This window comes from Olea europaea, chromosome 1 (assembly GCF_002742605.1).
Source record: "Olea europaea var. sylvestris chromosome 1, O_europaea_v1, whole genome shotgun sequence".
NCBI classification, from domain to species: domain Eukaryota; kingdom Viridiplantae; phylum Streptophyta; class Magnoliopsida; order Lamiales; family Oleaceae; genus Olea; species Olea europaea.
In genome coordinates, this window is record NC_036237.1 from 27,870,683 (window position 1) to 27,886,693 (window position 16,011).

General features: G+C 34.6%; 2 protein-coding genes and 1 pseudogene across 2 annotated transcripts; 2 read left to right on the plus strand and 1 right to left on the minus strand.

Annotated features, from left to right (window-relative positions):
- The first annotated feature begins 512 nt into the window (after nucleotides 1-512).
- LOC111406772 (vinorine synthase-like) lies at nucleotides 513-1,907 on the plus strand. The gene has a single exon (XM_023036152.1). The coding sequence runs from the start codon at nucleotides 513-515 to the stop codon at nucleotides 1,905-1,907; it is 1,395 nt and encodes a 464-aa protein (XP_022891920.1).
- Nucleotides 1,908-10,718: 8,811 nt separating this feature from the next.
- LOC111406779 (nucleoside diphosphate kinase 2, chloroplastic-like) lies at nucleotides 10,719-12,894 on the minus strand. Its single transcript, XM_023036158.1, has 8 exons — nucleotides 12,806-12,894; nucleotides 12,493-12,611; nucleotides 12,166-12,275; nucleotides 11,922-11,975; nucleotides 11,657-11,803; nucleotides 11,084-11,164; nucleotides 10,876-10,987; nucleotides 10,719-10,789 (listed from the first exon to the last, which is right to left on the minus strand). Exons 1-8 carry the CDS (start codon nucleotides 12,892-12,894, stop codon nucleotides 10,719-10,721), a joined length of 783 nt encoding a protein of 260 aa, XP_022891926.1.
- On the plus strand, nucleotides 12,733-14,060 carry LOC111396168 (annotated as a pseudogene).
- The last annotated feature ends 1,951 nt before the right edge of the window (nucleotides 14,061-16,011 follow it).

Consider the following 16,011-nt stretch of genomic DNA (forward strand, 5'->3'; position numbering starts at 1 on the left):
GTAGTGACAATAGAAATGGGATGAGCTATGCTACAATGACAAAGGGGGTTTAAAAAGTTAGATTACAAAATCAAATTTACACCAATCATTTTAAAAACATATTTTTAAATCATTTGAAATCAAGAGTCCAAATTTTGTCAACACACTTTGACACTCCACTTTTGTACACCAACTTTGTAGAAGTAGAATTATTCGAATTGGGATCTTCATTTGGGATAGACTAGCATTGGTAGCTGGGCTTGCCGAAGACGTAGGGGCTTGGAACAAGAAGATGAATAATTTTGTTCTTTTTTTTTTTTTAGTTTTGATTTTTAATTATATATTTGTGACTAATTTGGAATTATTGTTGTAATTAGTTTTTCTCTTTTCATTTCATATCTTTTTGTTTTATTAGAATAAGATGGTAAAATCGTCTTTTTATTGAAAAATGGATGAAAATGACATTCTGCATAATGAAAGATAGAAATAGAGGTGAAAATGTCAAAAAATGAAAGAAAGTGACATTTTACACAATGACATTGAAAGATAGGGACTTTTGTGCTATTTACCCTTTTGGACCTGCCTCTTGTTCCCTATATAAAGCATGCTATTATTTTCAGAAACAAAACATTACGAATCAGAGAAAACAGAATATGGAAGGCAATGTAGAGATAATTTCTAAATATATGATTAAACCATCATCTCCAACTTCTCCACATCTTAAAATTCTCAAACTTTCATTTCTCGACCAAATCGCACCACCAGTTTATATGCCTATTATTTTCTTCTATCAAGCTGGTGAATTAGGCAGCAAATATACTGATCATGCCCACAAATTTCAATTGCTAAAACAATCTTTATCCAACGCTTTAACTTTATTCTACCCTTTGGCTGGAAGAATTCACGAAAATTCTTACGTGGATTGTAACGACGCTGGCGCTGAACTCATCGAAACTAGGGTTCATGCTAACGTCTCAGATGTTATAGAAGAGCCTCATATGCAGAAACTGCAGCAGTACTTGCCAGTGAAACCCTCCAGTGTAGTTGATGCTGAGGCTGCTCTTCTAGCCGTCCAAATCAATTTCTTTGATTGTGGTGGCACCGTTATAGGCGTATGTTTGTCACATAAAATAGCAGACGGCACGTCCTTGGTCACATTCATCGAAGCATGGGCAGCCACATGCCGTGGAGAATCGAAAATTATGCAGCCCAACTTTGATTTAGCAGCCCTCTTTCCTCCAAAAGACTTCTCTACCTATAATTTCAGACCAAGCGATACCATGACAAGCGAAAAGATTGTCACAAAAAGATTTGTCTTTGATAAAGATAAGCTCGTTGCGTTAAAAGAAGCAGCCGCGGTTGGATCCGAACTATTAGTGAAGAATCCCACTTGGGTGGAAGCTGTGTCAGCTTATATTTGGAGGCATTTCATCGAGATGGCAAAAGGAAAAACTGAAAAAGAAAAGATGTTTGGTGCTGTCCATGCAGTTAACCTAAGATCAAGAACAAGCCCACCTCTTCCAGAACATGCTTTTGGAAACTGTTGGAGCATCGCGTTCACATTATTCACAGCTGATGACCCCAGCAACCTAGGATATGGTGATCTAATAACAAAGTTGGGAGGTGCGATAAGAAAAATCGATGGCGATTATATTAAACAAAAGAAAAATGAAGAGAACTGGAGTCGTGTCAAAAAATTAAATGATCCGTCATCCAAGGTAGAAATAGAGTTATGCAATTTTAGCAGTTGGTGTAGGTTTCCTGTTTACCAGGTGAATTATGGCTGGGGAGAGCCATTATGGGTCTGCACCACAACTATGCCGTTCAAGAATGTCGTACTTTTAATGAGTACTAAAACTGGGGATGGCATAGAAGCATGGGTGAACATGCTTGAAGATGATGTGGACAAGCTTCAAATCCATGAATAAGTACCATCATGCTACATAGCCAGAGTCAATAACAGAATTTATACTTGGTAGATTCTCATTGAAAATTGGAAAAAAAAACATAAAAATACTCAATCATGAACTGCCATATCAATCTTTTTTTCCTTGTTTATTTTCCTGTTTGTTAAGCATTACTCGAATAAATAACTTAAACTCTGGATTTTCCATAGTCTTTCGTGTGCTTTCGGGCTTTCAAGCTTGAAGTCCTCTAGTATCTGTTATCGTTGCACGAGATGTCATGTCACGCTCCCTTCTCGAGCTTGTACTATTTATTTTGTAAAAATATAAGTATCATCGATGTTCGCTAGCTATATACAATATCGCAATCGCACAAATCATGAACAAGCAATTGTAAAGTCATAAGGAGTATCGCATTCTATGATGATTGACCTATTTGTGCTTTGGGGACACAGAGATTTTATTATCATTTGAACAAACTAATTATTTTAGAGCATTTTCAAGAGACAACTTAAACACAATATGTTCTTTATTTTAAAGAGTCGGTCCTTAAATTATATTTTAAGAGACTGTTCAAATTAACATTTGAATTTAGATAGTGAGTTTGGCTATACAAATTAGAGCCAAATCCACTCTCTATAATTAAATGCAATCAAAATATTTCATTTTTTCAATGAAAAAACAATACAATAATTTAGAGAAAATCTAATGAAAATAAAAGAGAAAAAATACTAAATATTTTTTTATAGTAAAATTAATTGTTAAATATAAAAAGTTTATTGGAGTGCTTAAAAATATTCTCTCTAAATTATAGAATATCCTCTTTTAACATAGAGAGTTTTTTGAAAATGTCACAAATAAAATTAAGAACCATGCCTGGCGTATACCATATTTCAAACCATTTTTTATATTTTGCTATGTGTCATTACACCATTGGACAATTTGAAAATAAAGTAGTTTTTTCATCCAATCAATTATTGACAACATGGATGATGTCAATCATGATGTAAAGAAAAAGTGTACAAATGGCATAATTCTAAAATTAAAGCCATGAAGACTGACTAAATTCAGAGAAAATTTGAAGTGAACAAGTATTAATATTTTGACTCCACGTAACTGTCTTCTTTAATTTCTATAATCAAGCTCCAGTATATATTTGCTCACGTTGACAACCCCTTCAATGTCCAACAATCTCTCAGTCTCAATGTCATTTTTTAATTAATACTAGAACAATCAATACAATAACAAGTAATCAAACATCAAGCAAATGTTAGGAGAAACTAGAACAAGATTATAAAAATTTAAGGATCAAAATAGGTTTACATCATCATCCTAGCACGTTACAATTTAGACCATTATGTGAAAATGAGAGAAAACACATATGTTTTGTTACGACCTCTGCACCACCTCGGCTAGCCGAAGCGCGTACGAAGCTTCCAAATACCAGTATATTCGAGGCTGTGCCCTTTGCCTATAATACCAAGGGTCTTGACCAAGAATAAGGTAAGCATTCCATAACCAAGAAAAAGCATTTTCTCCTTCCCCCTTTTTAGCATCGCGCATTTCGACACTGCGATCACCATCAACTGACTTGATTGTCGGAGTGTATGCGACCCCCACCACCATAGTTGGTACCAATCGTATAGCTTGACCGTTCGTTATTGTGTGCAAAAAGGAATACGTGAAATAGCTCGCAGTTGGTCACGTGAAGAGTCCAATTCACAGAGTCAACATGTTCAAGAAATACATATCACAAAAATGACACACTTGAAATCTTGAATTTTTCTACATTAAAAATCATAATTTGACATCTTGAAAAGAGATTGACTTGAACTGGCTGGGACGTGGTCTAAAATCCTGAAAATTTCCTAACAGTGTGTAAAAATTCCAAAATCAAAACCATACGTATTTGTTCACTTAATTTCAACCCAAAAAACATTACCTGGCTTGAAAATCATAATATTTTCTTAAAATTGTACTTTAGTCCTAAACATGCACAATTGTGTTAATGAAATTCAGTGACGTCACATTCTACATTAGTAGGATCACCTCACCCCAACCCTGCCCTTCAAAAAAGGAATTTAAGCCTTGTTTGCTAATTGCTAGTGCCCACTCAAAAAAGAACAATGCTATATATACATAATTTTTTTCCCATAAATCATACAGATAGACTCTTCACAAATTCCACACAATGTATATTTTTTATGTACTTGGGGAAAAACTGCTGAAAAAAAAAAGTTTACAATAATGCTGCATGTCCGTGGACATATAGCACCACCAAAAAATTTAAGGTAATGCTAAAATAGTTTTAAAGCCCCAATTTGGCCCCAATTATTTGGATTTATAATGGGGGAATAGTTTTTTTTTTTAATTTTAAAAATGGATGTTTGTAAAAAAATAAAAAGTTCTTTATTTTAGTGTAATATTATTTTATTGAAGATTGTATGGTTGAAAATAGGAAAGAGAAAAATTTAAATTAAATTGATGAGTTTTAATGGGGGCCAAACGGGAGCTAAGAATGTCGAATCTTATTATGGCCCAATTAGTGTTATCTGTGTAAATTTACCATTCCTATTTGTTCTATTATGTGGATCCGGCCCTTCATTTTACTTCCCGCTCTCATCACTTTCGTCCCATTTTGGCACGTGAAATTCGAAAATTGCCCTATTGACAACGTACATACTATTTAGTCGCACTTTCTAGAGAGATATAGAGAGTGGGAAAATGCTGGGGAGAGTGAGGCCATCATCAATCAGTTCCTTAGGACTGTTGGAGTTAGAAAGACCTAATTTAAAGATCAAAGATGATTCTCTTTCGATATATGGTAAATTTTTTTCTTTGATTTGTTGTATAGGAACTGGCCATTGTCAACAAGGCATCTCTGATCTTTTCTTTTGGTGAAATGCCGCTTTTATTCCTTTTTGAATTAATATCGTTCTAAAGAAGGAGTTTACTCCCAATTTTCGTTTGGATGTTTGAAAAGTTATTAGTATTACAGGAATTAGTAACTAAACTAAGAGCGATTCTCTTTTTTTTCTTATGGCTACTCTTCTGAGTGACCCTATTGAGAAATATCAAATACCAGAGACAAATACTATGCAGTTTTGCATATACTTGAAGAATATGATGGTAGTATTCCTTTCACATGATTTGTAACGAAAGTTGATAAAATATTCAGTTGAAAATGAGTTTTAAAAAATAGGGGTCAAGACTCATTTAACTCGTTTCCAATTGGCACAGAAACTACACTTTTGAAGCTTAAACAAGGTTCTCTTCGCAATCCTAGCATAGCCCAGGGGAATTCGACAGGGACAGATGTAAATTGTACTCTGGAAATTGAGGAGGCAACGTGATGCAGCACCAATAGGATGAATAATAGAAAAGAAGAAAGATTCAAAAAGAATAGGGAATTAAGGGAGGGGGAGGAAGAAGAATTCAATAGGAGAATGAGAGGGATGCGCCATAAGCCACCAAAATAATTATTCATTCATCATCAACTGAAAATTACAATGCAAAATAGGTTTAAATAGTAAAGCAACCCTAGCGAGCCTGGGCCCGAGCCCATACAAGTCCAAATTTAAATAATAGTCCAAGAAAATAAATAAAGCTTAAATAAAATAAGTAAACGTCGTCCGATGTCCTCATCAACTCTCCCGGTGTGGGAGAAAAACTCGACCATGTCGAGTGATAGATAGTATAGGCTGCAGTCAATCTGATACTCCAAATGCTTCAAGTCAAGTCACGGCGGATGATCTTTCTGACGAACCAAGTAATGAAATTTCATAATTGATAGTACTGAAAACTGTAGCTTATTCCCAAGAATATGATCTGACCAAGGGGGGCGATCTTTCCTTCTAACCAAGTACTGATACTGGATTTCAAATAACCAATACTCATGCACCTCATTTTCAAAATTTTCACATGATTGTACATAATGAGGAGCATAAGAAGTAGGTCGATCTACCCAACAAACAATGAAGTACTGAATTTTTCCATTATTGATCAATACAACATGTTCATCTAAAATAACATCAATTTTAACTTTGCGTGTTGTGATAGATGGTATTAAAGTAGAAATATCAATATAGTCAAATTGGGGGTCCACAAAGTTAGGTAGAAATGTATCATCAAAGGAAGTAATACGGTGTTTGTAAGTAATGAAGTCCGCAATATTTAAAGCAAAGTGGTAGCCAAAATGTGATGAAAAGGCAATGACATGTGCATTTGAACCAACATGCTTTAAAATTTTTAAAGGACCAGCACTACAAGCTTGCAATATGACATAATCCCCAATATTAAATTCAAAATATCGTTTATGCGAATCAGCTTGAAGTTTATATAATGCATTACTTACATCATGTTGTTTATTGATCTCAATATGCAAGTCATGAAGATGATATACAAATGCTTCAGCTGACAACGACACACTAGCATGCAAGGACATGGAAATAAGATCTAACGGTCGCCTAGACTTATAACTATGAACAATTTCAAATGGATTTAGACCTAGAGACCGATTCATAGAATTGTTATATGCGATGTGAACAGTTGGAGGGATCGAGTCCCAATTCTCAAGATTTTTCTGGACTAGAGACTGTAATAAATTGCCAAGACTTCGGTTAGCAATTTAATTTTGACCATCAGTTTGAGGTTGGTCAGTAGTGGAGAATTTCGATTTAGTGCTAAGAATAAGCGACTGGATTCTCCAAGGGTGACTAGTGAAATCATCAAACTTTTTGAGTTGGGTAAGGGTATGAAATATAACATGTGATCGACAGTTGTCGGAAACAAGGGGTATAGTTTCTAAAGTCTCGGGAAGGGTCGGGATTCCACTTAAGGAAGTGTCCTCACTATAATCATCAAAATCTTCAAGTTTAGGGCCATATGCTAGATCTTCTAACGACTCTTCTATTGCATTCTTTCATTCTTCTATGACTAAGGCTCGGTTAGGACATTTAGAAGAGATGTGGCCAAAGTCCTTACAGCTAATGCATAGCAAGTGAGAAGTCTTTGGAGTTTCACAAATTATACCCTTATTTTCCAAAATTGGAGGAACATTAGACGGGGGAGGTCCTAGAAGGGACTTAACAGGAGGAAGTAGAGCCAATGAAACCGAAGGATGATTGTCAATACGCTTTCTACATGAACAAGAAGACCTTGGGCTATCACGACCTTTACACTTGTTTTTCCAAAGGGAATGAACACTAGACTGGGAAGGCTCTATGATAGACTTATGATGAGATGACGCTAATGAAATGGGTGAACAATGGTGATCACGCTTTTTATATGCAGTACTGATAAGTAACTCGTAGTCCCGAGCTAAAGAGTAAGCTTGATCAAGAGTAGTGATGCCTCGAAAGAAAAGCTCATGCCTAAGTGCATTTCGTAGACCTTGTATAAACCTACTTAAAGCCAGGGCCTCATCCTCAACGACATGACATTTCACTCGGAATTCCTCAAATTGAGTAATGTACTCAGTTACTAGCCGATTCTCTTGTGTAAGGGTGTTTCATTGGGTAAAGATTTCATGATCTAAGCAACCATCGAAAGTAGGAATATTTAAGTCAATGTCTCTAAAGAAACGCTCCTTACGACGAGGAAGAGAATGAGTACCATGATGATCATGGCCTTGTTCTCGCTCATGAACCTGATCCCTATTCCTACGTTCGCGTCAAAAATATTCTTGATCACTTTGTCCACGATGATATTGTCTATTATGAGACGCTTCAAAATTAGTGTCAGTCAAACGAGGGGTTCGCTTAAAATTGCTCAACTTAGCAGCTAGGGTCTTTCTCTCCTCACGAATAGCAGTTATATCTGATTGGATAGTCGATAGACTAGTGGAAAGTTGCGCTAATTGTCTAGTGAGTGCATCAAATTGGGATGGATCCATGGTCAATGTATTGGAAATAGAGACGACAAGATGACCACTACGTAACTACATGCAATGTAATACTAGCTAAATGATGTGCTATGATGAGATCAATGAACAATACGTGCAAGCAATGAAAAATAACTTCTACCAATTTTTTTATTATTTAATTTTAAATATTGGGATTAATTAAATCAAAAACAAGCTCATACTGCTGGTACATGTAAAATGGCAAAGCAATGGTCAAACACACTAGTCAAATTCTCCAATCAATTTAAGTGGGGAACAATGGAAGTCAATTCAGTCACTGGTGTCAATTCGATTAATGATTTCGATCAAGTGGGGTGTAAGGCTAAAATTATCACATTAGCAGCAGCACAAGATTTTAATTAATGCAATTTTAAAAATGAAGTAGTAGTATAAACCAATACTAAATAGAGATCAAGGACTCCCTATTATTTAGTTTTGATTATTTGTATGCCGATTGATCTGAATTGCCGACTTATGAGCCCCAACTATGCTTCTGTTCTTCCCTTTGTATCCAATGGTTTTAGCCCTGTAGACTGTAACTTGTACTGGTTCTGGTGTGGACGTAAAACTGTGTGTAGTGACTATGGCTTTTAGATTGTTGAGATGGACGAGAAAATATATGAGTGTGGTAATTGTGGTGGAAGTGTATGATCTTGGGTTGGTGGTGGTGGCCTATGGCGATGAAGCGGTAGTGCTCTGGATGCCTGGGTACAATAGATAATGAAGTGGTGGCGTGATAGTGATTAGAGGCGGCAGCGGCAAGAGAGTGGTTGTGAGCGAGAAATCGGGTGAAACTGTGGGGTATTTGATGTTAATGGATTGGTTATAATCGGGTTTGGTTGGATATTTGGGACTGATTATGTGTTGAATGGTGTTGGGCCGATTGTGATAAGTGGGTTGGATTTAGTGTTTATTGGGCTGAAAAACAAGTGAATTGGCTAAATAGATGATGAGAGATGGGCTGTGCGTTTAGTGGGCTTTGGGAGTAATTTGGGCCACTAGCTTATGACCCAAGTGTTTTGATAAAAAAATGAATGAAGTAGATTATAGAGATGGAATATATGGGTTGAAAGGGCTAAGTAGGCTTGAATGTTAGGGTTTGGGATTTGTGGAACAACACCACAATTATTATTTTTTATTTATGAGCAATAGCAGCAGGGAAAAAACGAGATTTTTTTTATTTTTTTTTTTTGGTGTGAATAGTAACTTTTTTTTTTGAAGCTGATAATACAAAAAAAAAATGAATTTTCGAGTGTGAATAGTACCCGTGAACAGTAACACGATTTTCTTTTTTTTCGTGGCTGGGGTGTGAACTGAAATTGTAGAAAAAAATCTAAACTGAAATTTCTGCCTGTGAACAGTTTTTTTTTTTTTTGGAACAACTATGAAGAAGCTGGAAAAATAATAACCTGGCTGCTCATGCTAAAAGTTTAGTTGTTTGTGCAGTTCCACAAGTTCTTAGGAAAGAAATAAGAAGAGATTTTTGGATTGGAGATGAGAGATTACCCAAGTTTAGGCTCTGATATCAAATTTGATGCAGTACCAATAGGATGAATAATAGAAAAGAAGAAAGATTCAGAAAAAATAGGGAATTAAGGGAGGGGGAGGAAGAAGAAATCAATAGGAGAAGGAGAGGGATGCGCCATAAGCCACCAAAATAATTATTCATTCATCATCAACTGAAAATTACAATGCAAAATATATTTAAATAGTAAAGCAACCCTAATGAGTTTGGGCCCGAGCTCATACAAATCCAAATTTAAATAATAGTCCAAGAAAATAAATAAAGCTTAAATAAAATAAGTAAACGTCGTCCGATGTCCTCATCACAACGACTATGGATGTCGATTTTTCCTCGACTGATTCTTTGCCAATTTCTAGTAGCTCTGAATCTACAGACACCTCTAAAGAACAAGAGACTAAAAACCTTTTTGTTCTCTACATGTTTTCGAGATACAACAACTCTCAACAAAATTCAGTAAGCTCACTTGATGGGGTGGATATGTTGGCAGACAGTGCTTTTTCTTCTACCAGTGTTTCACCAAGTCCTGGCAATGGCCAGCTGCTAAGCACTTGACAGATTAATTTTTCTCTACTCATCTTTTTTTGAGATCACAACTACCAAGTACCTCTAATAAATGACAAGTTGAGAGCATAGCAAAAATTTAACTATCGTTACATTTCTCTTCCGACTGTTGTATGAAATGAATTATCTCGAGTCACTCTTCTGACAAACAAGTTCTACAAAATATGGCTGGTCGAGCATGGAACAAAATTAACTTTTTTTGTTTTTTACTTTCTCATGAGAATTGAGATTAAATTACAAAAATGAGTTTTGAACACGATTGTCTAAAAAGTCAAATTTCACTCCCTCGACCATGGCTCTAGAACTGGTGTCCATGCACATAATTCTTCATCCTTGAACCAGAGAGCTGCAAGGCAAGAAAAGAAACATAAATATGTATTAACACTACACACTGAAACCTGACCTTTGGTATGCACAAAAATCACAAAAATTTCATCACAAACACACAAGAAATTTGAAATGTATGAGAACTACTTGTTACCTTACCTCAAAGCACTTGTGACTCGTGTTATAGCACATTAAATGTACTGTGCAGTAGCGTGTACTTTAACATGCTAGTTAGAAATAAGTACTAGATTTGTGAGACCTTAATAATGCAAGTTAGCATGATGCGGATGAATAGAGAATGGTTAAGACCTCAAAGTAACATCCACAGCTTGTGAAGGATAAAGGTAAATAGCATGTGCTCGAATTTAAAGATGTATTTACTCAACAGACCCTCCCTTGCAAAATATATGTAACTAGCTTGACATTGAATCAATTTAAACCATTTAAACAGTGAAGTTTAGGAAGGGGTTATGTAAATGAAGAGAATTCACAACGCTAGAAATCTTGACCGAAAACTTGCTTATGCATAAAATATATCTAATTCACGCTTGTTGTTCTCTGCACTGTCACTTCCATGAACCACATTCCTGCCTATGTAATAGCGTAAAACCATGAGCATTAACCTTAAAGTTCCGATTAATGTTGAATCGATATAATTAAATCCTTAATGGTATGACCTTGAGTTTGAATAGCAAGATCTCCTCTGATTGTTCCCAGCTCAACTTGAAGTGAATTGGTTGCACCAATCACTTTACGAGCGGAAGCAACAATGCCAACACCTTCCCAAGCCTTGCGAAACAAAATAATCACTTGTTTCTCAGAAAACAGGTAAATAATATGACTTAATTATTTGCTTATGGAGAATAGGGTTTAATGAGAACATACCATACACAAAAGAGGACCAGATGTAATGTAATCAATCAGTTTGGGGAAGAACGGCTTAGGTTGTAGATCCTTATAGTGCTCCTACAATCATTATTGAACTACACAACTAGGTTGTATAAACAACTTAGTCATCTCAAAGAGTTCTTAGATTAAGATGAGCAAATTGAGCAAAGTTTCTTGTAAATGACACGGAATCAGTTAAAATTGAGTAATCTTTTTACAATAATTACTATAACAATTCATCTTCCTGTTGGACTACACAGAGCCTAATTATATTGCTGACCCTTCCCTTCAACTGCCGATTGACCTAATGTTCCTACCATATAAAGAATGCATATAAATATGTAAGTTTGCTTTGTGTTTTCTTATTTCTGGCAGCTTATTAACACATTGAATCCATTTGAAACTTCCCAAACATACATTACAAAACCAACACGACATTTACTGAAAACACAAAATTTTATCTAAGCTCTTCTTCCCAATAACTAAAGAAAACAAAACACTGCCAATTCTTGGGGAGGAAGAGTTTCATGCCTTTAAACATAAACCCGAATTATTAGAGGCGCGCTTTACCTTTGAGCTAATAGCCCATAGTACGAGCCTCCCACTGGTGTCCTCTCTAGTCAAGAATTGGGGCCTCGGCCTTGAATTCAAGTTGATTCTATTTCGCCGGTGAATTCGTTCCTGGGGGATCATCTTTTTCTCAAACGTTGAAATTCTCTCTCCAACTTACAAATACAGAAAAAATTCCAAAGCATGCACTTCTACTCTAAATTTACCAAGAACTGAACTTTTTTACTACTATTTTAACTATATGAATTCTTGTTGAGTTTCTTACAAGGCCATGTTGAACTCCATCAGGCTTAATCATAATGTAAGTCTCTTCCACTTTCTGCACAACAAAATCAACAACATATAAAAAATAAATAAATAAAAAATAAAATCCGACTGAGGTTCCTAATACGTGAGAAGTACCAATATGAATACTTCAATTTCTTCCTCTACAACAAAATCAAGAACCCAAAAAATTCCAAAAGGGTTTATTGAATCTTTAAATAAAAAATTGAAATATACGTACATACCATGGACGCAACTAAGTGGGGAAGGAAGATGTGGGGTTTATGGTGTACTTTCTTGTAAGCGTAGGGACAAGATGGGGAATATGTGAAAAGATGGGATGGTGAGTGGAATCCTGTTAAGTGTGAGGTGCGCAAGATAATATTGTACATTACTCGTTGTAAACTTGACATTTTTCAAAGTTCAATATTTATGTTAGTGATTAACGTACAACATTTTCAAACGTTCAGTGATCAAAATTTGATATTTTAAATTTCAGTGAGTAATAGAAGATATGGACCTAAATTTAGTGATAAAAACTCGTCATTTTAATTAATTAAAGACACAATGACCATTGAAACAATTAATTCTTGGATAAGCTGCCATTTCTTGCAAGGAAGAAACACAGGGCGGTGCCGGTGCTCCACATAGTATAGCTATGGGATCCAATCTCTCTCCAGTCTCCCTGCGCCTGACCAAACTTCGCCGGGACAAGTGATGATTACATAAATGTTTTTTTTTTTTTTTTTTGGGCTCTGTTGGATTAATTATTTTTTTTTAATTTTTTTTTTATTTATTAAAACATAATTATTTCTTTTTAATATTGTTCTTATTTATTAAAACATAATTTAAATTATAAAGCCACAACAGAGTACTCTGTAATACGATGTTTTTGTGTCATCGGCATAATACAAGCGGATAGTCAGAAAGATTGCAGTCCTAAATATGCTTCTGAAATCAGCATTTTCTCCCATATTCATAGTCATTCCCACCACAAACATACACCGAAAGCTCTCGCGCTTTGTGATGATAATGCTCTAACACAAGCATGTCTACAAAATGTTCGACAAAATGTGTCAATGTATGCTGAAGCCAATCCGTCTTCGTTATTAGTAGTACATAAACTCCCCCCTACATCGGCTTACATTCACCTCCCCTTTTGCCGAAAACGTCGCCACTACTACGATTTCCCCATCATTGCTCTTGGCTCATCCTCCTCGTCTTCGTTTCCGTCCTCAACAAGAACGGCAAACAATGATTGCGAGGATCCACGTATATTGAACTATGTTGAAACTCTCTGTAGAGAAATGAAAGCTACCAATTTAAGTTCTGATTCTAACCCACCCCTTGAAACTGTGTTTTTTGGTGGTGGCACGCCTTCGTTGGTTCCTCCGAAGCTTGTTACTTTAGTTCTCGACACCCTTAGTTCGAAATTTGGGTTGTGTGCTAATGCTTAAATATCAATGGAAATGGACCCTGGCACGTTTGATGGAGCAAAAATGAAGCAATTATCAGGATTGGGTGTGAACAGTGTCTCTGGGTGTTCAGGCTTTTCAAGAGGAGCTGATGAAAGCTTGTGGAGGAGCTCATGGAGTTAAGGAGATTCACGAGGCTGTTGATATTGTGAAGTCGTGTGGGCTTGAGAATTGGAGCGTGGACCTCATTTCCTCGCTCCCTCACCAAACTCCGGATATGTGGGAAGAGAGTTTGGAGCTCGCTATTCAAATCCAGCCTACTCATGTTTCTGTCTATGATTTGCAAGTCGAACAAGGCACAAAGTTTGGAGCACTGTAAGTGATTTATCAGCTAAAGCTAAGAATCGAATTGCTAGAACATGATGCAATGAAAGTGCTAAACCTTTAGTCTGGAGTTTGAAAATGTTACAGTTTCCCTGATTAAATTTTTGGGTAATATTTGCATGCTTGCAGGTTTACTCCAGGTGAATTTCCTCTGCCATCAGAAAATCAGTCAGCTGAGTTCTACAAAATGGCTTCAAGAATGCTGAGGGATGCTGGTTACGACCTGTCATTACCAATGAACTATGCTTGCGACCTGTCATGCACCTCTCCAACCTAACCACATTTTCTAAAAAAAATTCTTGTATGATTACAATGTATAACATACAAAGGCGATGTTAGAAGAGAAGAAATTCTTTTTTTTCCATGAAACTACTATCTCCGTCATTGATGACATGAATACGAATGCAATAACGCCGCCACCTAAGCAACCTTCATTTCAAAATGTAAATTCACATATCCTTTCTAGACATAAGTGGTCTGTTAAAATATAAAATGACCATCTAATTGACAATTACATAATTGTAGAGTGTGAGGATCAAGTAAAATCACATTTAGGGGTGGTTTTACGAAGCCTTTTATAGTTAATTTTGATAAAAGTTTATGAAATTTGTACTTGAAAATCTATAAAAAAAAATTGTGGATCGTATGAAATGTATGATTATAATTGAAATTTAATCGATTGAAAAGTTGATAAAATTTGTTGAATTTTATCAAATAAGCACTTAAGATGACGATTAGGGAGTTTATAGACATGTATAAAAGTACCCACTAATTAACATAAACAAAAATTGTTAATAGTTATAGAAACAGTGTTACAGGATAAATTTCAAGTACCTATCATAAAAAATGACCTCTCCTTTTCAACTTGGGTAAGATTTTCTAAAGTTAAAGGAGACTCCAGTCAATTCCCATCAACTTCCATGAAACCCATAAGAAAAAAATGTGAAAAAATTGAATTATATTATACAAGTTGATGTGGAATTGCAGCTGCTTTTGGACTAATTTAAACCCATTTATATGTCTTTCTACTTGCCCATTTGTCGGGAAATACATGAAATTGACCCAAATAAGAGAGGCTATTTTCCAAAATGGCCCTTGACTTTTCCAAACATTTGGAACTACCTAAAATACCCTTAACCAAATATTAAAACAACCTATTTCATAATAAAAATCTTCTATCTAAGTCCTTAAAAATTAACAAGTAATTTTTCTAAAAATTTGAAAGAATTAAATGAATAATTATAAAATGAAAAAACTCAAATATAAGAGAGGACCATATAATATAAAAAAGGTTGTTAAAAATAAAAAAGAAATTAAGTTTGAAAAAGAAATTAATAAGATAGGATATCAAGAACAATTATATGCATCACAAGAAATATTAAAGTGTTTCAAAGAAAACTTATTAGAAAATTTTGCTAAAGGAATTGTAAGGTCAATAATCATAAAAGATATACAAGGTATCATAGATAAATTAGAAAGAAGGAAGAAAAATATCTTAAAATACGATATACCTTTTAAAACAGACATAAATATGATAACAGATGTTGATATTATAAATTCTCAGACATTACTAGACTTTGAAGAATTACTTAAAAATTTATGAGAAGACCAATAAAAAATAGATCACCACAAGCATACAAAAAATTAGTTTTCAACCTTACCTTAAAATTTTATATACACTTAAAAACAAATAGATTAACTAAAACAAAAATAAAAGAATTTTTAGAATATTAGATTATTAGATTTTTGTTCGCTCATAGTAGCATCCATCCCATTGATATCAGAGCCAGAGAGATCATGAGAAAATATATAAAAATAAATTACCTAAAAGATATTGAAAATTAAATTAAAGAAAGAGCCAAAAGTTTATGATTTTAGAAATTATTGAAACTTATAAAAATAGACTAAGGTATGAGATAAAATATAGTTCTAATATCGAAGGCTATATAAAAGAAGATAATATAGTTGAAACATATAGTAAAGACATAAAAGAAGTATTAGAAATTTTTAGAGTAATTAAAAATCTATCTTTAGAATTAAAAGAGAAAATAATTAAAAAGATATTATTTGAAGAATAATATTTCATAGTAATTTGAAAAAAAAAAAAATTTTTTGGAAATCATAAAAATAAATAATTATTATCAATGTATTGAAGAAAAATGATGTTATATATTTTTCAACCCTATCCCTAATAAATTAAAAATAATAACATTATATGTAACTAGGAATTTACTTAGAGAAATAAAGGAACAAATATTACATAAATTAATTGTAGGATTTGTCAAAGATAGA

Bases quoted from the DNA above. Each gene is read 5' to 3' on its own strand.
- LOC111406772 (XM_023036152.1), top strand. From the start codon at position 513: ATGACATTGAAAGATAGGGACTTTTGTGCTATTTACCCTTTTGGACCT.
- LOC111406779 (XM_023036158.1), bottom strand. From the start codon at position 12,894: ATGGGAGAAAATGCTGATTTCAGAAGCATATTTAGGACTGCAATCTTT. The intron at 12,276-12,492 runs GTCATTGTGTCT...CACACTTAACAG, and splicing joins AAGAATTAATTGTTTCAATG to GATTCCACTCACCATCCCAT. The intron at 10,988-11,083 runs GTATGTTCTCAT...TTGTTTCGCAAG, and splicing joins CTGGTCCTCTTTTGTGTATG to GCTTGGGAAGGTGTTGGCAT.